Genomic DNA, 27,655 nt, shown 5'->3' on the forward strand with positions numbered 1-27,655 from the left:
GGTGTGCCAGCCAGTGTGTGGATAGGCAAATTTCCACTTGCCTCTGCGGATGCGGGCTGTTTCCCCTCATTCCGCCTCAGCTACACTATGTCGGCGATTGAAGCGCAAACACAATCTCCACGTGCAAATACATCGTAATTAGCCAGCCATGCAAACAATGGGGCTACACTCGTCTGGAGTGAGACGTTCCCGGGAGAGTCCACTGGGGGCCGAACCGCACAATAACCCTGGGTTTGGTGTGGGGCTTCGGTGGGGTGAGTGGACTGCTATAGCCTGTTGTGGACTTGTGTACCACTGTGGGCTTCGGCGGGGACGAAGCCTCTCCATCGTTTCTAGGTCCCCAGTTCCATACAATACAATACAGTCTAGTATTTCGACTATTTTTAAAATTTTATTTGTCATCAGTCCTTTAGCTGATTTTATGTGACCCACCAAGAACTACACTCCTGTTCCAACCTCTTTAGCTCACCCGTCATGGACTGTGCAGCTGGTCCCGGCAGAGGTTCGAGTCCTCCCTCGGGCATGGGTGTGTGTGTTTGTCCTTAGGATGATTCAGGTTAAGTAGTGTGTAAGCTTAAGGACTGATGACCCTAGCAGTTAAGTCCCATAAGATTTCACATACATTTGAACATTTCTTTAGCTCGGAGTAGCACTTACACGCAATGTTCTCAATTATTTCTTGGATATATTCCAATCCCTGCCTTCCCATAGAGTTTTACCTTCCATACCTTCCCCTACCGTGGTATTTACTTCCTGATATCTTGAAATATGCCCTGTCTTCCTGTCAAGTATTCTACGTATTTCTTTCCTCGTTGATTGCACGGAGAAACTTCTGATTTCTTATCTTATCAGTTTACTAAATTTCCAACAGCCTTTAGTAGCATCACATCTCAAACGCTTCGATTCTTATTTCTGGTTTCCACCACAGACCATGGTCTGGGTTTCATACGTACATTCTCAGAAACGTCTTCCTGAAATGAGGGCCGATGTTCCATACTAATTTTGATAAGTTGATCATTAATCTCATTTCTGTCACTCCTTATTACTTTCCTCTTTCTTTGGTTTACACTTAATGTTCTGTGTTCAGTACACTCACCATTCCATACAGTATGTCCTGCAGTTCTTTCTCGCCTTCATAGAGGACAACAATATCAACACTGAATTTTATCGTGGTGAACTATAATCTCATGTACGAAACTTACTTTTATTTCCATCATTGCTTCTTCGATATATAGGTTGAACAGTAAGGGGGAGAGACTGCGTTCCTATCTTACGCCCTTTTTAAATTGACAACTTCGTTCTTCGACTTTCATTTTTATTGGTCCTGCTTGGTTCTCGTACATATCCTATATTACCCGCATTTCACTGTAGCTTACACTTACTTTTCTCAGAAGTTAGAACGTCGTGCATCTTTGTACATTGTTGAACGCTTTTCGTAGGTCGACAAATCCAATGAATGTTTCTTGATTTTCCTTAAGTGCTCTCTCCATCGTCAGGCGCAACATTGGAACTGACTCTTCTATCTTTACCTCTCCTAATGCCAAACTGATAGTCGCCTAAGATATATTTAATTATATTTTCCACTATTTTGTATATTATCCTTGCCAGAAACATGGAGACATTATCTGTTAAGCTCACTGTGTAATAACTTTCTCATTTATGTGCCCTTGCTATCTTCCGGACTGGATCTATTGCATTTCCCCGAAAGTCTGTTGGTATGTCCCCAGTCAGACAGATTGTATACATATGCCTGAATAGTCGTTTGACTGCCATTTCCGAAGAAATATTATGTCTATTTTATTCGATCGCGAGTCCTCCAAAGCTCTGTTAAAATCTGACTCTCATATTGGGTACCCTATCCCATCAAATCAATTTCTTCACTGTATTATTTCTACTTATCCGCTCTCTCTTCTACGTTTAACAGCGGGGTTCTTTCTGTACGCTTATTGTCAGCTTTGCCTTTACTTTCACCGAAAATTGTTTCGGCTTTTCTATATGCTGAATTAGTCCATCAAACGACTATTTTTTCGATTTATTGGCATTTTCCTTGCAACCATTTCGCCTTAACTTTCCTGCTTTCAGTTCTAAGTATTTTATACTACGGAATCTGTCTTTCTCTGAACATTTTATTTCTACCGTTACCCACCATTTCTAGGCAGTTACTTTCGGGTAACTAAATTTGGCAGTTCTATGATTCCCCTTTTTAGAGATGTCCATTCCACTTCAACTGAACTGCCAGTTGTTGTAGTCACTATCGCGGGGTCTACGGCCTCAGAGGACTACAAATGCACCTCACCATTGCTCAGGACTTCAGTGTGCCAATTCTTCCCATGTCGACTTCCTGTCGATTCCCTTAAACTTCGGCCTACTTTTCATTAGTCAAGTGTGATTTGTGTCTGTGTCTACTCCTGCTTACGCTTTGCAATCCAGTGTCTGATTTCGGAATCTCTGTCTGACCGAAATATAATGCAGCTAACATCTTCTCGTATCGCCAGGCCTTTTCCATACATGCCTTTTCCTCTTGCCTTCTTTTAACAGTGTATTCGTTACAACCAACTGAATATTACTGCAGAATATTAGTCTTTCTCTACAGTGTTCCAACACCCATGGTTATTGCCATCTCCATCTCCCTTTCTATACTGATTTGCTCGTTCAGTGCCCTCATTTAATCTGTCTCTCTCTTCATTTTCTGTATGTGCGCGTGAGCTATTCTTTTTGCCAAAGGTTTGCTTTCGATTCTGATAAGAACAATCATATCAAATGAACTGCTTAAAAGAGCTCACTGTCAGCAATATCTTCCTATTCGCAACGAATCCTACTCCATCATTTCGTTTTTTGCTCTGTTAATAATATCCTATGTTCGTGTGATCAGATATTCTTACTTATATTTCATTACATTGACCCCATTATATCTAGACTGAGGCTCTGCATTTCCATCTTTACATTTTCTAATTGTCCTGCCAGATTCACGCTTCTCACATTTCATGCTATGGCTCACGGCCTGTTACCCACAAGTTTGTAATTCAATCTCCCTTGGCAAACCCGTCCCATAGATGCAAATGGTGGGAATAATCCGTAATCATTTGCCAATGCATAGATGATCATTACACTTTTTCACACATAGGGAACTTGTCGTACGAATACACAGTCATTCGGCATTCTCAAGTCGTAGATCTTCGCTGATTCTTCAGCCGCTTAAGAGAAATTTCTAACCTCAAGTGCAAGAGGGTGCCTGTCCGCTCCTCCGTCCTCTTTGAGAAGGATGTTGGCAGAGCGATGGTAACTCCATACTCCAGAACTGTTCGGCATACGCACAGTTTATTGAGCACTTCAGTATTTACATACTGTTTCAGAGACCGACCCCCCCCTCCCCCCCCATCACTATGCAATACAAATTCTAAAATTACATGTGCATCGTGATCAGTAGTTTATTGTCCCCACCGCGGGAGTCTACACTGCTGACAATTAGAAGCACTGCACCATGAGGGATAGCGTATTACGAAATTTTACTCGTTGTGCGTAATGTTTCTGGGGCAAGCCCGTTACGCGGAATGATGACAAACGCCTCGCCCAAGCACTGCCCGTGCTTTTGCTCACTACCAGGTGTCACTGGACTTTCTTCAAGCGCCTATGAATATCTGTGATGCTCTGGTTTTCCGCCAAAATCGTTATCGTTCATATGGCACACACATGAAGTATACCTGTAATATTTAATGAATACCATTGCATAAAGCAAAAACTAATCAACTAAACAATATCTAACTGTGGCACTGGCATTCATGAAATCATGCCACGTGCCCTTGTAGCATCAAGACGCACTCTTCTCTTATACACACATCAAAAAAGTTTTGCATCACGCCAGTTTCCAGAACTCCTGGAGACAGAAGTTGACTGTGGATATTGTATCACAGACACAATCCCTTTGCCTGTTCAGAGATGTCACTAAACCCGCACAAAGATATAAACAACCATGCATGGGTAGCGCCTATTAGACGGAGAGGGTCCGACAGCCGATCAGTTGCAGTCATTCCACCAGGAAGGAAGTATACGGCTCGTGTTGTCTGGAGTTCGACCGTGCATAGACGGTCAATACCGCGGTTCGATCGCGTCCGCATTGTTACTTTGTGCCAGGAAGGGCTGCCAACAAGGGAAGCGTCCAGGCGTCTCGGAGTAAACCAAAGCGATGTTGTTCGGACATGGAGGAAATACGGAGAGACAGGACATGCCTCGCTCAGGCCGCCCAAGGGCTACTGCTGCAGTGGATGACCGCTACCTAAGGATTATGACTCCAACGAACCCTGACAGCAACGCCACCGTGCTGAATAATGCTTTTCGTGCAGCCACAGGTCGTCGTGTTACGACTCAAACTGTGCGCAATAGGCTGCATGATGCGCAACTTCACTCCCGACGTCCATGGCAAGGTCAATCTTTGCAACCACGACACCATGCAGCGCGGTACAGATGGGCCCAGCTACATGCCGAATGGACCGCTCAGGATTGGCATCACGTTCTCTTCACCGCTGAGTATCGCATATGCCTTCAACCAGACAATCGTCGGAGACGTGTTTGGAGGCAACCCGGTCAGGCTGAACACCTTAGACACACTGTCCAGCGAGTGTAGCCAAGGTTGAGGTTCCCTGCTGTTTTCGGGTGGCATTATGTGAGGCCGACGTATGCCGCTGGTGGTCATGGAAGGCGCTGTAACGGCTCTGCGATGCGTGAATTCCATCCTCCGACCGATAGTGCAACCATATCGGTAGCATATTGGAGAGGCATTCGTCTTCATGGACGACAATTCGCGCCCCCATCGTACACTTCTCGTGAATGAATTCCTTGAGGATAACGACATCGCTCGCCTAGAGTGGCCAGCTTGTTCTCCAGACATGAATCCTATCGAGCGTGCCTGGGCTAGATTGAAAAGGGCTGTTTATGGACGACGTGACTAACCAACGACTCTGAGGGATCTACGCTGCATCGCCGTTGAGGAGTGGGACAATCTGGACCAACAGTGCCTGCTGAACTTGTGGATAGTGTGCCACGACGAATACAGGTATACATCAGTGCAAGAGCACGTACTACTGGGTATTAGAGGTACCGGTGTGTACAGCAGTGTGGACCACCACCTCTGAAGGTCTGGCTGTATGGTGGTACAACATGCAAAGTGTGGTTTTCATGAGCAATAAAAAGGACGGAAATGATGTTTATGTTGATCTCTATTCCAATTTTCTGTACAGGTTCCGGAACTCTCGGAAACGAGGTGATGCAAAACCTTTTTTGATATGTGTATGTCTGATAAGTTATCACATTGCACCAGAGTCACAACTCAGAGACTCCACAAAACCGTATTTATAGGGTGAGTCTGGACACCGACCACATCCAGGGTGGTGTCAGTTTAATGTAACCCATAGGTTTTTGTCAAGATCGACACCCACAATATCACAGTTATATTTCTCGAACCATTCACGCTCTTAGTAATTTCCGACGTGTTGGCAGTTCTTGTTCCAGAGATTTTCTAATTTGCTGTTCAGCGTACAGTAGTGGCGGTTGACTCGAACGAAGCCTATTTCTTCGTGAGACAGGTGTTCTTGATGAGTGGGTAGTGCCTTATTCTGGTGTACTTATATATTGTGGTAACCTCTAATCAGGGTCTCAGTTCTGCGGAAGTCTGGCTGCTAGACATTACTTACTAGGGGAAGTCAGTAGACAGGAGTTGGTCTGACTGTAACGGGAATAATGCGCATCATGTTACTGACTTGCGCATCGATGTGGCTGGTATGGCAACTATTACATCACGAGAAACACAATACCCTGCTGCCGAAGAAAACCAGTGCAAGAGCCGATGTAAGCCAAGTTTCCATTGAAGACCCCTAGGTTGGGTGACGCAGCCTCTGGATGATCTTGTTGCGAGTTTTTATCTTGGATGATGTGTTTTCCAGATGTTTTTTGTAAGACAGAGTGCGGTCGAGTGTGATGCTGAGATACTTGAGGTACTTGTTGTGACGGAGAATGTTGCCATCAAATTGAACCTTGAGCTCAGCGTTAGCTGAAACTCAGTGACAACTCTATGCTTAGAACGCACCTCCGTTACAGACGCCCTTTCGAAGGTTACGTACAGCGACGCCATCTGTCAGAATTTCACGAAACTATAGGGACTGAGGGGGAAGTATTCCACGATGTCCCACAACAAATTCCTCATTTTTTGCAACCGAAATTGGCCGAGGAAAAGAATTGTTGCATTACTTATTGAACGCCCTCTTGTACGTAGAGATTACGGTATTCAGAGTGCGAAATTTCGTACGCAAAGCTCTCATCAGACTGCATATCGAGTCGATCTGAGCTTGGACGACAGAAACAGGTACGTAATACTTGTTGCAATATGCCACACTTCAGCAATGGTAGTGGATCTAAAGTGGCAATGGGTGTGAGATGTGCAGAACATGCTGGACAGACCAACAGTCAAACACTCTCAGTATTGGAGTACGTCAGAGCAGCAATGGAAACGTCCAGTCTTGAGTTTTTTGTTGAAAGATAACGCTAGAAAGTCCTCAAAGAAAGGGTTCAGCCACCACTATTAACAATTCAGATATGCAACACCTGTTGTCCGGATTACCGGTTATGAGAGCAAGAGGTGATCATGCTGTGTATCCATTGGCGCTCCATTACCTTCTCCCGAAATAGAGATTATACCATACGGTAACAAAGAATCTCGTAATAACATATTCAACAGACTGGCCAGAAGGAGAAGAAAATAGTCTAATCTTTTCCACCTCTTCCTGAAATATAACTTATAATTATGAGATGAACGCTCTGTCCCACGCCAGTGTTCATCGGTTTCCCTGTTTCGCTGTGAGAGTAATTTGCACGCCGCTGACGGCAGCGGGGGATGGGGGATGCGCCGCCACCGTGTAGCGGCTCTGCAACAGCCATTTGAAAACTAACGGCCGGAATGTGACATCCGAAATAATTAATATTGCGGTACTTATTAACCAGCAATTTTACTTTGCCGTAATATTTATTTCATGTCGGTTTAAAACCGGTACACGTGTAACAACTGTGCACCCGATAGCGCGGTCAGAGTTTGATGTAGTGGCAAATATGTCGATATTTATTCGATGCTTGCGGAAATAACACTAATGGATTTTTTTTTGTTTCTTTGCGTAATAGCTTTTGGTCGCTTGAAATGTGGCTGCAGGAGTCCAATTTAGTTTCGGCCGCAAAATGTAAATTAATGCCAGTCGACGTATGTAAAACGACAGCGGTTTTGTCATCTGATAAAATCTGTGCGTGCTGATAAAAATCTTAGTCACATCAAACATAATTGCGTCACGCACTGGGTGTCGCACTTTAAATTTCCGAGCGGTCTTAGCCAGAGACGTGGATTTAATCCTGCAAGTGGAACTGCTCTCCCACGGAGTCAGCTGGCACTGCAGGCTGAAACTGATTTAAGGTGAGCATAAGTGCCGTTTCTCACGTATATATTGCGCTATCTTCATTGAATTACTTTTCGAAGACTGTTAACTGAACAATTTTGAAAAGCACAGCGAAATGACGCTTTTGTCGAAGCCATGCACTCGTATTCTGATGGAATGTCGGTCAAATCCCAGTCAGACAACAGTTATTTATGGTTTTGTGTTGTTTCCTTAAAACGTTTGATGCGAATGGTGGAGTGATTCCACCGAATGTGTCGTAACCATGTTCCTTCTATTTCTTTGTCAAATTCGAGATTACACTGAGGATCTGATGATCCTTCGTTGTCGTCGCTGCAACGTAACTAGATCTCTGACTGAAGGTGCAGTGGTAACCCTTACGGGGTTTCATGTATATCCAAGCTAGGTATACATAGATTACAAAATTTAAAAATCCTAACTTTGTGGCTGTCTTTATGTGTTTGCCTTTCTTTTACTAATTTACACACTCCTGAGAAATAGTAACGCATACACAATTCTACAGTGGTAGGTATCTACACCTACAGTTTACACAAAAATTTATGCTGAGACGTTACGCAAGACCCCTCGATCTACAGCAAGGAATATGCCGTATAGAGCCTAACTAATTTAAACACTAACTATACAGGTGGATTATACCAGATACGTGGGGAGAAGGACACGGTAGAACTTGCAAGGTAGAGAGAGAAGTATATAAACACTACCTAAACATATGGTTTATCCTAAACACATGAAGGGAGAGATACAATCTCTCTCACACCTGGCGACGGAAATTAGTGAACACTATGCGGGGGGATACTAATAATAAGGAACCCCTGAGTGCGAGGTCTCAAGTTCAATCTTCAGTAGGGCTCATTTGAAAGTGTTGTGTTAAAAATTATGACAGGAAAAGTATTAGCTGTCACCGATTCACCACGTGCGTAAGGAAGGCGACAGAAAATGAGTCTCCGTCAGACGCAGAGACCAACCTTCTACGGGATGTATGTATTACACTTCACAAAATGGACATCATCGGCATTCAGCAAATGCTCAGAACAAACCATCAACTTGCTCTACGAACACCGAACGAAAAATGGCGCGCCATTCTCTATCGAGAATGAATGCGAGCTCCTTGGTAATTACGAACCGTGCGGGACGTTCAGCCAGGTATCCATTCTTAAGGAATGCATATAGCATCATATTGATGTAACGGGGTGTTGAGAACTGATGGGATGTGACGGCATGCAACCGAATGTGAAACACTCTGTTGTGGAGCTTATCGTGAAACTGGCTACTCTTCAAGGCGTTGCTGGAGAGTGTATGAGAGTGTGCTCTATAGGCACGAAAAGAACAGACATCTGGAAGCTGAATTGCGTGTAGTACGGTTTGCAATGGCATACAGTTTTCAGGAGGTTGAGTTCCTAGAAGAGTATGATTTTTATACGCAGGCCAGGAATCACGCTAAAGGAAATTATTTAGACCAACTACGGCTCATACCATAGTTCTCTTACGCCCAGTTTCCCACTCTTGCTTGCTGTGACTTAAATATTCACTACTGTACTTGCATGATCACTCACACGAGCAAGAATCGTACGGGGCAGAGCACCTCCAACTTCTCGCAGCACAGTAAACAGCTTTCCAGACTGTTTACAACCCCGATGAACGGTCGGCATAATTGTACACGAAAGCGTGAAGACAACTTTGGTACCTCTAATTCCCAGGGTTCCTTTCGTATGCATTTCCTCTTCAAGTACCGATTGGTCGGAGTTGAAAACAAATTCCTTACTGAACGATGTAAAAAATAAATGTAAATGTAGTGTGACTAGGGCCTCCCGTCGGGTAGACCGTTCGCCGGGTGCAAGTCTTTCGATTTGACGCCATTTGACGATGGGGATGAAATGATGATGATTAGGACAACACAATACCCAGTTCCTGAGCGGAGAAAATCTCCTACCCATCCGGGAATCGAACCCGGGCCCGTAGGATTGACACTCTGTCGCGCTGACCACTTTTTTTTTGTTGATCTTGTTCTATGTTGTTCGTTGAATTTGTTCGTGGCGGACGTCCGATGATCCTCGTTCAGGTTGTTCATTGATCGGTTCTCTCAGTTTTTTATTACAGAGGGTAGCAAAATCCTCTGGCCGAACAGGCTGAGCTACCGTGCCGGAAGCCACTCAGATACCGGTGGCGGAGACTGAACGATGGGATAAGTTTGTTTATCTCATCTCCATATTTTCGGGTAGATTTGCAATTTGCTGTGCATCGTCAAGCTGAAGCTTTGTTTGAAATTTCGTTATCGTACGACTTCCAGTTCTGCACCACTTGTAACACCATGGCCCTAATGCCCTACTGATTTATTTTGCTTTTGTTTCATTTAATGTTACATTGCTGTGCTTCTGTAAATATGTTTGTTTGAATCGATAACATAAAATTGTATACTCCTTTCTTTGTAAGAACTTCGATATCATGATTTGGTTCTATGCTGTGTAGCATATCTTTCATTTAAACTCTTCTTCCCATTTGGAGGGAACAAAACTTACTGTATATAATTGTAATTTTGTTTGAATAATTTTTTGTAGAGATGTCAACATGTGTAAATGTTTTGTTTTATTTAATGCATTTGGTTGCTGTTATGTAAATTGCTGATCCTCACTTAGGGTTCTTAGTCAGTTTGTATGTAAATGGTGTAGTGGTTCCCTTCGGGAACGGAACTGTGTAGCGCGCGCAAATTGTGGTTGGCCTAGGTGGAAAAGGTGGAACTGATAGTCAGTCGGGGACGAGCTACGAGTCCGTGCACTGCGATGTAAAAGATGCGTATTGTTCTGATTTCGAGAGAGGCTTTTCCTGCTTCTTTCTAAGGCCTCGGATGGATGGATAAATAGCTGGAATTTTTCTGGAATTTGTCTCTATCATCGCCATCAAGAAATGACAGAGTCCAGCAATTCTGCCTGCAGTTCCACCTACCAGCATGCAGTTGCCACCACATTGCGCAATCACTGTAACGTAATACTATAATGATGTATAGTGAAGGATCAGCTTAATGGATGTGTTATTGTGCTCAAATATAAGGTAATTTATATCTGAATTTATGTACCAACCTTGATTTTTCTCCTCATCATAACATCTCTCAGGTTCCTCTCCGTTTGAGCTAAAATGGTATCCGAGTGTCCTTACTAAAAGCCTAGAGTTTTGCTAATTAATGCCTCTTGAACTTAGTAAAAAGAAAGTTAAAGTTAATGTGGCAATAGAGTGAGTTAAAGTAAATATTATTTACTCAAAAAATTTTCCTATTAAAACTGCTATTTAAAGTGCTGTTGCTAACTTCAATATTAAAAGTTCTTAAGACTGAGGCTTATAAGGCAAATGATCACATTATTGTCTGTAGTAAATTCTAAAAGGTGAGTCAGTTTCTTGCAATTTGGTCAGTATTGTGTTTCGCTGTAGTAAAAGTGAGAAAGCTGCAGTTGTGAAACATTATACATTCATGTTTGCTAAGTATTTGTGTATCTTGTGTATTAGAAGTGCATGTTAATAGTAATATTATAAAGACCATTCACTTTATGTAAGCCTGAAAGTAATAGGGTGTTTCGGTATCGCTTATAATTTAGCAAATAGTTTGTGCTGCTCCAGTTGTTAGCTTCAATCTTAAAACATATGTGTGTCAGAATTCATTGCGCTTGCGTGTGTCTAAGTCTAGGTTGTGTTTGTCCACTATAGTTACTTATACCCACTTTCATAAACGAGAATGTTAATCTTTCTCTTGCCTAATTAGGCTGGCGACCGTTTCCCTTATTCTATAAACAGTATAGCTAGGCACAATTTTGTTTGTTACTATTCAAATATTTACGTAATTATGACTTTCATTTCCCATAAGCCACCTCTGTTAGGAACAACACGGTCAACATAACAAAATTCCTCTCAGAGGGTAACACTGCTCTGTTGCTTTGTGCCATAGTTGCTTTTACGAAATAGTTTTATGTCACAACCTGTTTCTAGCATTGAGGTTATGGTACAGTAGTAGCAGACAGGAGTGGAAGTGTTATACACTGTTTGAAGTTATGAAGCCATCCACTTATTCCCTTGAGATTTATGTAATGTACGTCGCGCGTAATTTGAGTGCATAACGTAGTAGGTCACATCCTATAGGTGATGTACCTCCTATAAACTGTATCGAGCATCCTTGAAACGCGCAAATACCAGTTTTGTAGCAAATGCGCCTCGTGCACCCTTGAATATACGTAGTTTTTGTTATGCTTTATGCTGTCACATTTCTGTGGACTTATTCTAAACCTGTTCATGATTGTTTCTCTTTTTTACTAAGCTGCGGATGATCTTCCATGTACCTAATTATGTTTAATATCCGCCCCTTGGGACGATTGTCCTTCGTTTCACTGGAGAGGAGATTTGTGGCTTCCTGTCCGACAAGGTTGATGAACTACATGGCTCGACATCTGTTTCAGTATCACTTTCGCTTGTTAAGCGCATATCGTCATCATTGTACTACTCATGTACATTGTCCGCACAGTCGAGAGTATACGATACTACGCACTCCACAGACTCATCTTGCAGAAACACTAATGTTTCTTCTGCCATTTCTTTCTCACTCTACGAAATACCTTGCGTTCCTTCCTGACGAACGACAGCTTCGGCAACTGTTGCTGTAGATATAATGCAAGGTTTGCTTTGTATATCGTTGACATTTCTTTGTATCAACATCACTGACACTGTTGCACTGTTGTGAGTTTCTCGTCGACATAGCAGTTCATCTACGCTCCGTAGCCTCATGTTGTGCTCATCATTGAATACCTACAGTCCCGTCCCCTGGTGCCATTAGCAATCAATACTGTGGATGAAACTTACTGGCATATTAAAAAGGTCCCGAGTTCGAGTCTTGCTCCGGTACACAATTTTAACCTGCCAGTAAGTTTCATATCAGCGCACACTCCGCTGCAGAGTGAAAATGTCATTCTGGAATAGTGTGTATGCATGGTAGACAGCATGTTGGGCGTCGAATGCAGTAAACATCATTGATCTTTTGCGACCTCGTACTCAAGGGGTTCCTTGTAAATACATAGAGGTCAATCACAGTAGCAAAGGGGAAAAGAATAATAAAGAAACAGAGAGCTAAAGACCCTGTGGTCGACTTTAAACTGGTCGACAAATCTGGTTGGTACGTCGAGGAACCATCAGTGAACTTAGTGCGACATTCTTTACCCCGCCGGAGGGCAACAGATAGGAAATCTTGACTTCACATCTACGCTGAAGCACCAAAGAAACTGGAAAAGGCATGCGCAGTCAGAGATATGTAAACAGGCAGAATACGGTGCTGCGGTTGGTAACACCTATATAACAAGTGTCTGGAATAGTTGGTAGATCGATTACTGCTGCTACAATGCCAGGTTATCAAGTTTTAAGTGAGTTTGGACGTGGTGCTATAGTCGGCGCACGAGCGGTGGGTCAGCATCACCGAGGCAGAGATGAAGTGGGGATTTTCTCGTAGGACCTTTTCACGGGTGTACCGTGAATATCAGGAATCCGGTTGTAACGCCGGAAATGCATATCCTCCTATTTCCATCTAATGTACTATGAATTTTTTCCTTATTTTGTTACCTGAATATATGACATTTCTGTGCCTATATATATTGTAATTGTTTTACTATTTGTATATATTTCTTTATGCGTCTATGACGATGTATAATTGGTTTGTTTTGTAAATATTATTTGTATTTTACGCTGGGTCTTGCCTAGGGAAAACTATGCTATCGAACGAATACATCGATAGGTCGTGTGGAGAACCAAAATGTTTACGATCTTTGGTAGTGTGAACCCCCGGCCGCGTGGAGCGCGGGCAGAGGGAGAGTCTGGCTGGGGTAGGGCGATGGAGCAGGTGTGTTGTGTGACGCTCCCGCGAGTTGCCGCGCTTTCGGGGTTTGGCAGCATGTAATTGCGCTGGACTTGCTATGTTAGTTTCTGACACGGTGTCGCGGACGGGAAGCGTTAACTGGCACACATCAAGAGCCCGTTTCCGCTGGAGACCGTGTCGAGAAGAAGGCGCGCCAACATCCAGCTTCTGCAACAACGGCGGCCGACAATGAGTGACTGTCGCCACCTCCTCGATCGACGACTTCAAACCGTCAATCAACCAACAAGGAAGTCTGGTAGCACGTAAAGTTTTAGAACTGTATGGCAGACCTCAGCTTTTCAAACTGTTAAATTTTTCTCACTAAATTACAGCAACGTAGCATGAATCTTGGTTGCTCATTGTCCCAATTGCATTACTAAGCAGGGTCCCTTCCTTTTCCGGAATAAAACCGAGTGTCGTTGAAATTCAAACGCCAGCATCATTCGATTTCACTGCTTTAATTTCAAAGTTCAGTTAAGGTATTCATAGCTGGCTACAATATTTAGATTACACAAGCACAAATGAAGAGTGCGAGTTTTGTTGCCTTATTTTAGCTTACCTGTGACTGCAGCTCAGCTTGGTACGTACTAAATTTTACTATTGTTAATTGTTCAGAATAATTTAATTCAAGTTCTAAGTTAAATCTCTTATTTCTAAATTGCGTAGATTCAAGTAGCTTTTGAAATGATTGTTGAGGTAGCCCAAGACTAACCGTATTTTACTGAATTTCGATGTGCTTCAGAAACAAAGCTCACTATTAATTTCAGTCACTAAATTAACTTTCAGTTTTCAGGTTTTATTAATTCTTTTGCTAAATTAAGTCAGAGTGTAGCGAATTTATTACTTCTGACAAACTTTCAGTTTTCACACTACACGTGTCAACCTTCAGTTGCCACGCTTCTACTGCTAATTATATGTGTAATAACCTTTCTTTTTCAGTTACTATAGTAATTGTCCATAGGACTGGCGACCGTAATTTCCCCCAAGTCTCAAATATCTAATTACCCCTAGTTAATTGTTAACGTAACGGCCGCACATTTACTTTCTTTATTAACTTTACCCCTTTTCAAAATTAATTTCCACCAGTTTCATTTGCATTTTTCCTTTCATTTAGATGTAACCCTTTCCTCCCTCTTTACCGACAGATTAACTTCGGTGACGATTGCTTTTCCCAAATTTCCATTAGGTACACGCGGTTTAATTTTTCACTGTCATTAAGGTCGATAAGTGAGGAGGAGGTTACACGGAGAAACATCAAATATACGACATCGCTGCCACCGGAAAAAAATCGTGCAAGAACGAGACTAACGACGACTGAAGAGAATCGTTCAACTTGACAGAAGTGCAACCCCTCCGCAAACTGCCGTCCGGTGTGGCCGTGCGGTTAAAGGCGCTTCAGTCTGGAACCGCGTGACCGCTACGGTCGCAGGTTCGAATCCTGCCTCGTGCATGGATGTGTGTGATGTCCTTAGGTTAGTTAGGTTTAATTAGTTCTAAGTTCTAGGCGACTGATGACCTCAGAAGTTGAGTCGCATTGTGCTCAGAGCCATTTGAACCAGTTGAGCCTCCGCAAACTGCTGGGCCGTCAACAACTGTCACCGTAGTGACCTGTTGGTTGGTTGGTTTGTTTGGGGGAAGAGACCAAACAGCGGGGTCATCGGTCTCATCGGATTAGGGAAGGATGGGGAAGGAAGTCGGCCGTGCCCTTTCAAAGGAACCATCCCAGCATTTGCCTGGAGCGATTTAGGGAAATCACGGAAAACCTAAATCAAGATGGCCGGACGCGGGATTGAACCGTCGTCCTCCCGATGCGAGTCCAGTGTGCTACCACTGCGCCACCTCGCTCGGTAGTGACCTGTTCAATGAAACATCATCGATATTTTTGTGGCGGTGTTCGTAGCGACAAACAATTCGCTGTAGAAACGGCTTACGAAGTCACCGCCACACTTTTAATAGCGGGCCGACCGGTCCGCTGGAACAGTGAACAGAAAGATGAAAACCCAAACACTCAGATTAAATAAAAGTCGGTACTTATCTTTATTAACGAAGATACAGCAACACAATAGTGAACTCCGTGTCTACAGAAATCTGTCTAGTTCGAGTCGGAGCGGCTAGGTCAGCGTCGGCTGACGACAAACAACAACTCTGCTGCGATGAACACACGACTGACTAGCAAGTACACAATTCGGTGGCGAGTATACAACTGAGCGGCGAATACAGAACTGTCCTAGCGCTCGCGACTCCAGCGCTTAAGAAACCAGAAGCCAGCGGTGGCGCGCGCAGACTTGTCCTGTCTCGCTGGCGCTGCTTATGCGGACGGCGTCCGGACTTTGATGCTGCCAACCTTTTGGCAGCGGGCTCGGGTGGCATTACTGGCTAGGATATAACACTCCCCCCCCCCCCCCCAAATCGCCGCACCGTCGTTGAATAATGACGTGGCGAGCGTCGACGGCGGGGGAGGAGTCGGGCCGCAGGCGTAGCAGAAGAGACCGTGGCGGAGACTGTTGTCGGTGGCAGTCCCCGGTCCGCACCCCAGCATTGGCTGCGCGGGGCCTTGGGAAACACCGACTGAAAACCGAGGTCAGGGTGCACACCTGTGACCACGGGCGCAGCTTCTGGTACTGGACACGACGGGGCGTCGGGACCCACGAAGAGAGGCAGCGTCTCCTGACGCTGCGTCGACGGCTGCTGAGTGGGCGCCGGACAAGGCGCTGCGGTGTCAGACTCCTTGGGGGTGCCCAAGGAAAGCGGCTGCAGGACAGGCTGCACAGCCACCGCTTGGGAAGGCGGCCCGGCTGAGGGGTCGACGTCCATCAGCTCCGAAGGCGGTGGCGACTGAAGAGGGACCGCAGGCGCCGGAGCGACCACCTGGGGCGCTCCCGAATGAAGCTGCGCGGGAGGCATCAACGGGACGGGCTGTCGGCGTGGTAGCGGCGACGGCTGCTGCTGCTGCCCTGGGGGCGGCAGCGAAGTCGGAAGGCGCGGCTGGAACCCGCCGCGGACCAAATCTGTGGACAAGAACGAGCGGCAGAATCCGGGCGGCCAGCGCGGCGCAACTGGTTCTGATGCCTCCTGTGCACCCCAGTAGCACCTTGAACAGTATAAAAACCGCGACCCTGGACACTTATCACGGTACCAAGTTCCCAAGACGGCAACCGTGATAAACTCTGAAAAAAACGGCGTCGTTGCGCTGAAAACGCGTGCAATGCTCAGAAGCGGCGGGTCGATCCGGGGGGTGCAACAACCGTAGTAGGGTGCGATGACGACGGCCGTGGAGAAGCTCCGCAGGCGAAGGGCCGTCGCGTGGCGTGGTCCGGGACGACGACAGGAACGTGATGAAGGCCTGCTGACGAGAGTGCGTAGCACGAAGGCGGTCCATATGATCCTTGAATGTGCGTACAAAACGTTCCGCTGCACCATTCGATTGAGGGTGGAACGGCGGAGTAAGAATATGGCGAATGCCATTGGCAGAACAAAAACTTTCAAATTCAGCTGAGGTAAATTGTGGACCATTGTCAGACACTAAGACTTCTGGAAGACCCTCAATACAAAAAATTGAAGTCAACGCCTGTATAGTTTGTGCAGACGTTGTAGACTGCATGGGCACAACAAACGGAAAATTGCTAAATGCATCTATCACGATGAGCCAACGAGAATTCCAATATGGACCAGCGAAATCAATATGTACCCGCTGCCAGGGACCGGCAGGGCGTGCCCACTCAATATAGCGTTGAGGCGGAGCAGATTGGTGTTCGGCACACGTCGAACAATCTGTAGACATCTGCGTAATCTGCTTATCAATGCCGATCCATGTACAATGACGGCGGGCAAGCTGCTTGGTGCGGACCACTGCCCAATGACCTTGATGCAACAAGTCGAGGACCTTGGATTGGAGCACTTGGGGAACCACTACACGAAGCTGGTCATTCTCGGTGCGTAACAGCAAAACTCCGTGCGAAACAGACAACAGATGACGTTGCGGATAATAGCGACGAACCACAGGATCCGATATGTCCTTTGCCTTGGACGGCCAACCACGTTGAACAAAACGTAATAGTAAACTCAGATGAGGATCCGTAGCTGTCTCACGTGCCACCTGACGATAATCAATCGGAAAATCCCGGAGGGATTGATGCTCATCGGCGTCAATCTGATGGCAAGAGTCGTCAGAGGAATCGAAGACATCATCCGCAGCAATCGGCAATCTAGAAAGCGCGTCAGCGTTTGCATGCTGAGCTGTAGGGCGATACAGTATCTCATACTGTTATTGTGATAACAAAAGAGCCCAACGTTGTAGTCTCTGAGCTGTCCGCTGAGGAACTGGTTTAGACGGATGAAACAGTGACGTCAGCGGCTTGTGATCTGTTACTAAATAGAATGGTCTACCATAGAGGTAGTGATGGAATTTTGAGACACCGAACACAATAGCCAACCCTTCCTTGTCCAATTGGCTATAATTACACTGAGCTTTGTTTAGCAATTTAGATGCGAACGCAATAGGACGTTCGGTGTTACCGACTCGGTGAGACAACACAGCACCGAGGCCGAAAGAAGAGGCATCACAAGCTAACACCAGAGGCTTGTTAGGGTCGTAATGGACCAGACAACGATCACTCAATAAAGCCTCTTTAAGCTGCTGAAAGGCTGATTGGCAATCAGCTGACCACACAAACGGAACATTCTTACGGCGGAGACGATGCAACGGTGCAGCAATCTGTGATGTATTAGGTATAAACCTAATATAATATGTCAATTTGCCAAGAACCGCTTGCAATTCCTGCAGATTGCGAGGGGCGGGCAAATCACGAATAGCTGCTAAATGTGACTGGGAGGGATGAATGCCTTGAGCATTAATAACATGTCCCAGATACTCCATCTCCGTAAGGAAAAATGAACATTTATCGATGTTGCAACGTAGGCCTGCCTGAGACAACACTTTAAACAAACACTCCAAATTACGGAAATGTTCAGCAGGCGTCCGACCGGACACAACAATATCGTCTAAATAGTTGCAACACGATGGCACATTAGCCAGAAGTTGTGACAAAAAACGCTGAAAAACAGCTGGAGCTGACGCACAACCAAAAGGCAAACGCAGAAAACGGAACAACCCCAACGACGTGTTTATGACAAAATACTGTTGTGATTGCTCGTCGAGGGGCAATTGCAAATATGCTTCACGGAGATCAATTTTGGAAAAGAAACGAACTTCCCCTAACTTATCCATCAGCTCGTCCGGTCTAGGCAAAGGAAGAGAATCAATGACAGTCTGAGGATTAACTGTCGACTTAAAATCAGCACACAAACGTAACTTGCCAGATGGTTTCTTTAGAATAACTAAGGGAGAAGCCCATTGGCTCGCTGAAACGGGTTGAATAACACCGTTGTTTTGCCAACGACGAAGTTCATCTTCTACAGGTGCCCGGAGGGCGTGAGGCACTGGACGAGCACGACAAAATCGAGGCTGAGCATTATCTTTTAACGTAATATGAGCGGCAAAGTTCGCAGCACAACCTAGTTCGTCTTTGAATATGTCACTGTATCGTTTACACAAATCGGTTATGCTGTCTAGAGGAACAACAACAGAATTAATTTGCAACACATTGTCTTGGATAGACAGGCCAAACAAGTCAAAACAGTCTAATCCGAAAATGTTTACACTGTCTGTAGCGCGGAGCACTGTGAATGAAACTGTTTTCGTATTGCCACGGAATGTGGCTGGCACGCTACATACACCTAACACAGGAAGTCGTTCTCCACTATAAGTAGCCAAAGAATGTTTTGCCGCTGAAAGTTTAGGGCGGCCGATAGCCGCATACGTAGCACTATTTATGAGAGTCACAGACGCACCAGTGTCTAATTGAAAATTGAAGGTCTTATCCTGGATGCGTAGCTTCACAAATAGTTTATTACACTGTCTCTGGATCGGTGCAGTGGAGGCGGAAGACACAAAATCAGCGCGTTTAGCGCGTGTTCGCTGCTTACGACAACTCGTGGGTTGGGCGGGTGGAACAACAACTCCCGCTTCACTTGCAGTCTGTACATTACTTTTTACAGCGTTTGAATTACGCCTGGGTCGCATAGCAGAGGGCTGGGTGGGTGGCTTATTGCGAACAAGTTTATTACCCACACGAACCGTGGAAGAGTCTTTAAACGCGACCTTCTGGGCGGGCTGGCTTTGAAGAACATGAATATCCATGGGCTGGGTAGCACTAGAATTGTTCTTGCGTTTACGCAAACAAACAGTCTGGATGTGTCCTTTCCTTTGACAAAAGTGACAAACCGCGTTTCTTAACGGGCAACGTTCGCGAGGATGAGCAAGAACACACTTAGGGCAAGACTTAACTCTATCATTTTGCACACGCGGCTGACGAATGTGTTTAACATGACGCGGCCGGCTAGTGTTTACAGGCTGACTCTGCCGGTGGGGCCGCGGGCGTGACATAACTTGCTTAGCACAGGCAATTTGAGAAATACATGGCTGATCTAACTCACACTCAGCATAGTCAAAAGTATCTTGGGCTTCAATGATGTTCATCACAGTCTCTAATGACGGGTCAGGCAACTTTAAGATAGCAGCACGAATACGAGAATCTGCAATGTTTTGAGTAATAGCGTCTCGTAACATGACATCACTGTAGGAAGCTCCACACACACAATTAAATCGGCACTGACGGGTGAGGCCCCGTAAATCTGTTAACCACTGTTTATTAGATTGATGTGGCAGTTTCTTTAATCTGAAGAACTTGAATCTGGCTGCTGCCACATGAACTCGCGACTCGAAATACTCAGCAAGCTTGTTAACAACAACGTCATAGTATAAAGCTTCTGGCTTTGATTCCGGGAACAACTTACAAAGTAGTCGATAGACTTCCACGCCTGCAGTGGAAATTAAATAAAGCTGCCGCTCAGTACCCGTGATTTTGTAGACTGTCATGTGCGCCTGCAACTGCGCGAAATATTCTCGCCATTCTTCTCTTAATGCATCAAAAGCACGGAAAGGTGGTGCTGCCTGTGCTTGTTCCTTTTGTGTTGGAGGATTAGCCGCTTGTTTGGCGATTGCTTCCACCAGACTTTGTATTTGCTGACTCTGTAACAAGATCAACTGTTGTAATTTGGCAGACATAGTGAACACAAATTAAACCAGCCCCCAAAATTTTTTCGCTATAATTAGTATAACCAGAAACAAGTTGAACCAGCCCTGCACACGAGTTCGGAAGTCCTCGTCGCCAGCTTTGTGGCGGTGTTCGTAGCGACAAATAATTCGCTGTAGAAACGGCTTACGAAGTCACCGCCACACTTTTAATAGCGGGCCGACCGGTCCGCTGGAACAGTGAACAGAAAGATGAAAACCCAAACACTCTGATTAAATAAAAGTCGGTACTTATCTTTATTAACGAAGATACAGCAACACAATAGTGAACTCCGTGTCTACAGAAATCTGTCTAGTTCGAGTCGGAGCGGCTAGGTCAGCGTCGGCTGACGACAAACAACAACTCTGCTGCGATGAACACACGACTGACTAGCAAGTACACAATTCGGTGGCGAGTATACAACTGAGCGGCGAATACAGAACTGTCCTAGCGCTCGCGACTCCAGCGCTTAAGAAACCAGAAGCCAGCGGTGGCGCGCGCAGACTTGTCCTGTCTCGCTGGCGCTGCTTATGCGGACGGCGTCCGGACTTTGATGCTGCCAACCTTTTGGCAGCGGGCTCGGGTGGCATTACTGGCTAGGATATAACAGATATGGGCTTTGGGGACCGAAGGCCCACTCGTGTACCCTTGATGACTGCACAACACAAAGCTTTACGTCGCGCCTGGGCCAGTCAACACCGACATTGGACTGTTTATGACTGGAAACATGTTGCCTGATCGGACGAGTCTCGTTTCAAATTCTATCGAGTGGATGGACATGTACGGGTATGGAGACAACCTCATGAATCCATGGAGCGTGCTTGTCAGCAGGGTGGAGGCTCTTGTACTGTATCTCCTGAGGTGGCCATGAATTTGAAGTTTGTAAATGCCATGTATTGATAATTATTGTATGAATAGCTGGCGATGTGTGCCAAAGAGTAAACAAATGCATTATATTGAAATATAGGCCTTAATGAATTATTCCATGGACATTCGAGATTCTATGTCTGAACTATCTATTCTTTTGTCTTCTTCCTTTATTGGACTCGAAGAGGAAAGAACGATTGTCTGAGGTTCATTTTTGTGTAACAGTGTATGTGAGTTGTAAATGAAACTAAAATATGTTTGTTCGTGACTTCAAACTTGAGTACTGTACATAATTATTTGTAAAACTAAACCTTGCTTGTCCTGAGTAGAGGTGGCCTTAACGGAACACTGACCATTGTTAGGCGCCCTACTAGAAAATATTTCTAATTTTCTTTCAGCTCATCTTCGAGACATGCCGCCGGTTAGGTCAACAAACTTTCTTTCAGATTCCACGAGTTATGGGGCCGCCACGAATAACTTAATATATTTCACTTTCAGATTTTCTCAAGGTAGCGAGGTAACATCCCAGGCAGAAAGGCCTTGTCACAGGATTCTAGTTGTAGTATAAGATTTCATCTGTAAAAGATTATGCTTTTTATCTTATATTGGCATTCGAGACGAAACCATGAGCTGGAGCTACAGATTTTATTATTTCACATTGAACTGACCTACGAAATATTATCTGGTGCTGTAAGGACATGAGTTTTAATTATACTTTTGATATATATTGAGGAATATCTATGATAATTCAAGAGAGAGACAATTAATTATTTATAGTCCCGTAACCACTCTGAGTACTGAGTTAGTTTGCTGATTGCTGACCTGTGTCGGACTAAATTAAATTGCTTTACAGTCCGTAATAGTGTGGGGGTGTGCAGCTGGAGTGAAACGACTCTGACAGGTGACACCTACGTAAGCAACCTGTCTGATAACCTGCATCCATTCATGTCCATTGTGCATTCCGACGGACTTGATCAATTCCAGGAGGATAATGCGACACCTCACACGTCCAGAATTGCTACAGAGCGGCTGCAGGAACACTCTTCTGAGTTTAGAGTCTTCCGGTGGCGACCAAGCTTCTCAGACATGAAGATTATGGAGCATATCTGGGATGCCTTGCAACGCGCTGTTCAGAAGAGATCTCCACCCCCTCGTACTCTTACGAATTTAAGGACGGCCGTGCAGGATTCGTGTGGTCAGTTCCCTTCAGCACTACTTCACACAGTCGAATCCATGCTACGTGGCATTGCGACGATTCAGTGTGCTGGCGGCGGCCCTACACGTTATTAGGCAGGTGTACCAGTTACTTTGGCTCTTCAGTGTATACGCACATTCCGGAAGCGTCGTAACATGTATGGCTATCTTAGTCCCGTTTTGACATACAGTGCATCGACGAAGGTGTTCCTTTGCTTCCGGCGGTAACTTCATATTTTTAACTGCTGGGTAAGTGACTAGGACACTCGTCTATCCTAGTATATGCTTTGAGTTTATGTATATTGGATAACATCCACTCTACAAAATAATCCAAGAAAATAAAGCCCTTTAACGAAACGAGAAGTTCAAACATCTACATCTACACCCGCATGGATAATCTGCAAATCGCATTTAAATGCCTGGCAGAGGGTTAATCGAACCTCCTTCACTATTCTCTATTATTGCAGTCTCGTATACCGCTCGGAGATAACGAACACTTGTATCTTTCCGTGCGAGCTCTGATTTCCGTTACTTTATTATGGTGATCGTTTCTCCCTATGCAGGTCGGCGTCAACAAAAGTTTTTCGTATTCGGAGGGGTAAGTTGGTGATTAAAATTTTGTGAGAAGTTTTCGCCGCAAAGAAAAACGTCTTGTCTTTGTTTTAATGATGTCCACCCTAAATCCTTCTCATTTCAGCGGCACTCTCTCCCCTATTTTGCGATAATACAAAACGTGTGCCCTTCCTTGAACTTTTTCGATGTACTCCGTCAATCCTAACTAGTAAGGATCCCACACCGCACAGCAGTACTCTCAAATAGGACGGACAAGTGTGGTGTAGGCAATTTCTTTGGTATATCTGTTACATTTTCTAAGCGTCCTGCCAATAAAACAGGCTGTTTATTTAACCTTCCTCACAAAGTTTTCTATGTGTTCCTTCCAATTTAAGTTGTCTGTAATTGTAATTCCTGGGTATTTAGTTGAATTTATGGCCATTAGATTTTACCGATTTATCGTGTAATCGAAGTTTAACGGACTCCTTCTGGCACTCATGTGGATGACCTCATCCTTTTCATTATTTAGGATCAATTGCCAGTTTTCGCACCATTCAGATATCTTTCCTAAATAGTTTTGCAATTTGTTTTGATCTTCTGATGACTTTACTAGTCGATAAACGATGGCGCCATATGCAAACAACCTGTGGCGTCTCTGACAGGAAGTGACACTTCTTTGATTATTTGCTTTGCCTTTGCATTCTGTCTTTGTTCGCTCGCGCCATGTTCGACATCCTTTTTCTGTATTCGCTCTGTTCAGTGCGGGAATAAAAGTTCATTATGACTCAAAAAGTGTGTTATTACGGTTCTGCGCCACGTAATACCCACACAAACCTGGCTGCTGCTGATATTGTATCTCAGCAAAGGGCCTAAAACAGCAGAAATCACTTCTCTTTTACTCGATGACTTTCCATCAGTTACTATGAATTGTGACCTCTCTCACAGGAAATCGTGAATCCAGTTACATAACTGAGACGTTATTCCTTATGCACGCCATTTCACAACAAGCTGCTTGCGAGGTACAGTGTTGAAAGCTTTCCAGAAATCCAGAAATACGGAACCAATTTGAAATCCATTGTCAATAGTACTAAACACTTCGTGCGAGTCAAGAGCCACTTGTGTTTCACATGAACGATGTTTTCTAAATCCGTGTTGACTGTGTGTCAATGGACCGGTTTCGTCGAGGTAATTCGTAATGTTCGAAGACAATATATGTTCCACACTTCTGATGCACATCGACGTTAATGATATGGACCTGTAACTTAGTGGATTAGTCCTACTGCCTTTATTGTCCGCCTCGAAATGCCGTTGCGGTGGCTCATCATGTTCGGTCAGAGGGTTAGCTGCCCTCTGTAGTAAAAACAAAACTGAGTAAGTGCATCAACAATGAACTTCAACAAGTGTCATAGGACGTCCGCCCCGAACAAATACAACGATCAATTGCGAACAAAATGAGATTTAAAAAAATAGGCGCGTGGTCAGCGCGGCCGAATGCTGTGCAACAGGAACTGGGTGTTCTGTTGTCTTCTTCATCATATCATCCCCATCGACGCGCAAGTCGCGGAACTGGTGTCAACTTAAAAGAATTGCACCATGCGACCGATCTACACGACATTTCAATTTCATTTCACTACCTTTCTTGAATATTGGTGTGACCTGTGAAACTTTCCAGTCTGGGTACCGATCTTTCGTCGAGCGAGCGGTTGTATATGATCCTTAAGTATGGACTATTGCATCAGCATATTCTGAAACAAACGTAATTGATAAACAGTGTAGACCGGAAGACTTGCTTTATTGAGTGATTTAAGTTACTTCACTACTCCGAGGATATTTGCTTATACGTTACTCATGGTGGCAGCTTTTCTTGATTCGAATTCCTTTCGGAAGGCATTTCGGAAGGTTCTGTTCTGGTAGCACTGTCTTCGATAGTATCTCCATTGCTATCGCGCAGAAAGTACGTTGATTGTGCCTTGCCGCTAGCATACTTCACATATGACCAGCATCTTTTTGAATTTTCTGCCAGGTTTCGAGACACAGTTTCGTTGTGGAAAGTGCTATGATTATCTCGCATTGTAGTCCGCGCTAAATTTCGAGCTTCTGTAAAACATCGCCATTCTTGGAAAATTTTAGTTTGTTTAAATTTGGCACGCTTTTTTCGTTGTTTCTGCAACAGTGTTCTGGCCCGTATTGTGTACCAAGAAGGATCAGCTACGTCGTTTATTACTTTATTTGGAAGAAATCTCTCAATTGGTGGCGATACTGTTTCTTTGAATTCAAGCCACATCTGGTCGCCATTGTTAATTTGGAATGAGTAAAGATTGTCTCTCAGGAAGCGGTTAAGTGAATTTTTATCTGCTTTTTTGAATAGGTATATTTTTCGTTTATTTTTGGAAGATTTGTGGAGTACCATAGTATCGCTACGAGAACTCTGTGTCCACTAATCCCTGTATCCCTTTTCTGCTCGTTATTCGCTCATGATTATTTGTTGCTAGGAGGTCAAGTGTGTTTTCAAAACCGTTTAATATTCGCCTGGGCTCATGAACTAACTGCTCGAAGTAATTTTCAGAGAATGCATTTAGTACAATTTCGGATGATGCTTTATGCGTACCTCCGAAATTAAAAATGTATTTACATACAGAGGGTAAATCAAAGTCACCACCGACTATAATTATATGAGTCGTATATGCGTTTGGATTCAGTAGAAATGTTGGAACACGTGAGGCAATACTGACCTTACGACTTATCTTAGAAGGAAGATTAAGGAAAGGCAAACCTACGTTTCTAGCATTTGTAGACCTAGAAAAAGCTTTTGACAATGTTGACTGGAATACTCTCTTTCAAATTCTAAAGGTGGCAGGGGTAAAATACAGGGAGCGAAAGGCTGTTTACAATTTGTACAGAAAGCAGATGGCAGTTATAAGGGTTGAGGGGCATGAAAGGGAAGCAGTGGTTGGGAAGGAAGTGAGACAGTGTTGTAGCCTCTCCCCGATGATATTCAATCTGTATATTGAGCAAGCAGTAAAGAAAAGAAAAGAAAAATTCGGAATAGGTATTAAAATCCATGGAGAAGAAATAAAAACTTTGAGATTTGCCGATGACATTGTAATTCTGTCAGAGACAGCAAAGGACTTGGAAGAGCAGTTGAACAGAATGGACAGTGCCTTGAAAGGAGGGTATAAGATGAAAATCAACAAAAGCAAAACGAGGATAATGGAATGTAGTCGAATTAAGTCGGGTGATACTGAGGGAATTAGATTAGGAAATGAGACACTTAAAGTAGTAAAGGAGTTTTGCTATTTGGGGAGCAAAATAACTGATGATGGTCGAAGTAGAGAGGATATAAAATGTAGACTGGCAATGGCAAGGAAAGCGTTTCTGAAGAAGAGAAATTTGTTAACGTCGAGTATAGATTTAAGTGTCAGGAAGTCATTTCTGAAAGTATTTGTATGGAGTGTAGCCATGTATGGAAGTGAAACATGGACGATAAATACAGGGTTATTACAAATGATTGAAGCGATTTCACAGCTCTACAATAACTTTATTATTTGAGATATTTTCACAATGCTTTGCACACACATACAAAAACTCAAAAAGTTTTTTTAGGCATTCACAAATGTTCGATATGTGCCCCTTTAGTGATTCGGCAGACATCAAGCCGATAATCAAGTTCTTCCCACACTCGGCGCAGTATGCCCCCATCAATGAGTTCGAAAGCATCGTTGATGCGAGCTCGCAGTTCTGGCACGTTTCTTGGTAGAGGAGGATTAAACACAGAATCTTTCACATAACTCCACAGAAAGAAATCGCATGGGGTTAAGTCGGGAGAGCGTGGAGGCCATGACACGAATTGCTGATCATGATCTCCACCACGACCGATCCATCGGTTTTCCAATCTCCTGTTTAAGAAATGCCGAACACCATGATGGAAGTGCGGTGGAGCACCATCCTGTTGAAAGATGAAGTCGGCGCTGTCGGTCTCCAGTTGTGGCATGAGCCAATTTTCCAGCATGTCCAGATACACGTGTCCTGTAACGTTTTCTTCGTAGAAGAAAAAGGGGCCGTAAACTTTAAACCGTGAGGCATCCAGAAGCTTTAAACTGCGCATACCATCGCTGAATGGAGTTAGCAGTTGGTGGATCTTTGTTGAACTTCGTCCTGAAGTGTCGTTGCACTGTTATGACTGACTGATGTGAGTGCATTTCAAGCACGACATACGCTTTCTCGGCTCCTGTCGCCATTTTGTCTCACTGCGCTCTCGAGCGCTCTGGCGGCAGAAACCTGAAGTGCGGCTTCAGCCGAACAAAACTTTATGAGTTTTTCTACGTATCTGTAGAGTGTCGTGACCTTATGTCAATGAATGGAGCTACAGTGAATTTATGAAATCGCTTCAATCATTTGTAATAGCCCTGTAGTTTATACAAGAAGAGAATAGAAGCTTTAGAAATGTGGTGCTACAGAAGAATGCTGAAGATAAGATGGGTAGATCACGTAACTAATGAGGAGGTATTGAACAGAACTGGGGAGAAGGGGAGTTTGTGCCACAACTTGACAAGAAGAAGGAACCGGTTGGTAGGACATGTCCT

At 44.4% G+C, this 27,655-nt stretch overlaps 1 protein-coding gene across 1 annotated transcript in view; it reads right to left on the bottom strand.

Moving 5' to 3' along the window:
• LOC124606111 (protein transport protein SEC31-like) overlaps window positions 1-27,655 on the bottom strand; it is a 143,313-nt gene that overhangs the window by 86,293 nt on the left and 29,365 nt on the right. Inside the window, exon 2 of the mRNA XM_047138075.1 lies at window positions 15,921-16,493. Within this exon, the coding sequence (XP_046994031.1) occupies window positions 15,921-16,493 (573 nt within the window). The remainder of the gene's footprint in view (window positions 1-15,920; window positions 16,494-27,655) is intronic.

This window comes from Schistocerca americana, chromosome 3 (genome assembly GCF_021461395.2).
Source record: "Schistocerca americana isolate TAMUIC-IGC-003095 chromosome 3, iqSchAmer2.1, whole genome shotgun sequence".
Taxonomy (NCBI): domain Eukaryota; kingdom Metazoa; phylum Arthropoda; class Insecta; order Orthoptera; family Acrididae; genus Schistocerca; species Schistocerca americana.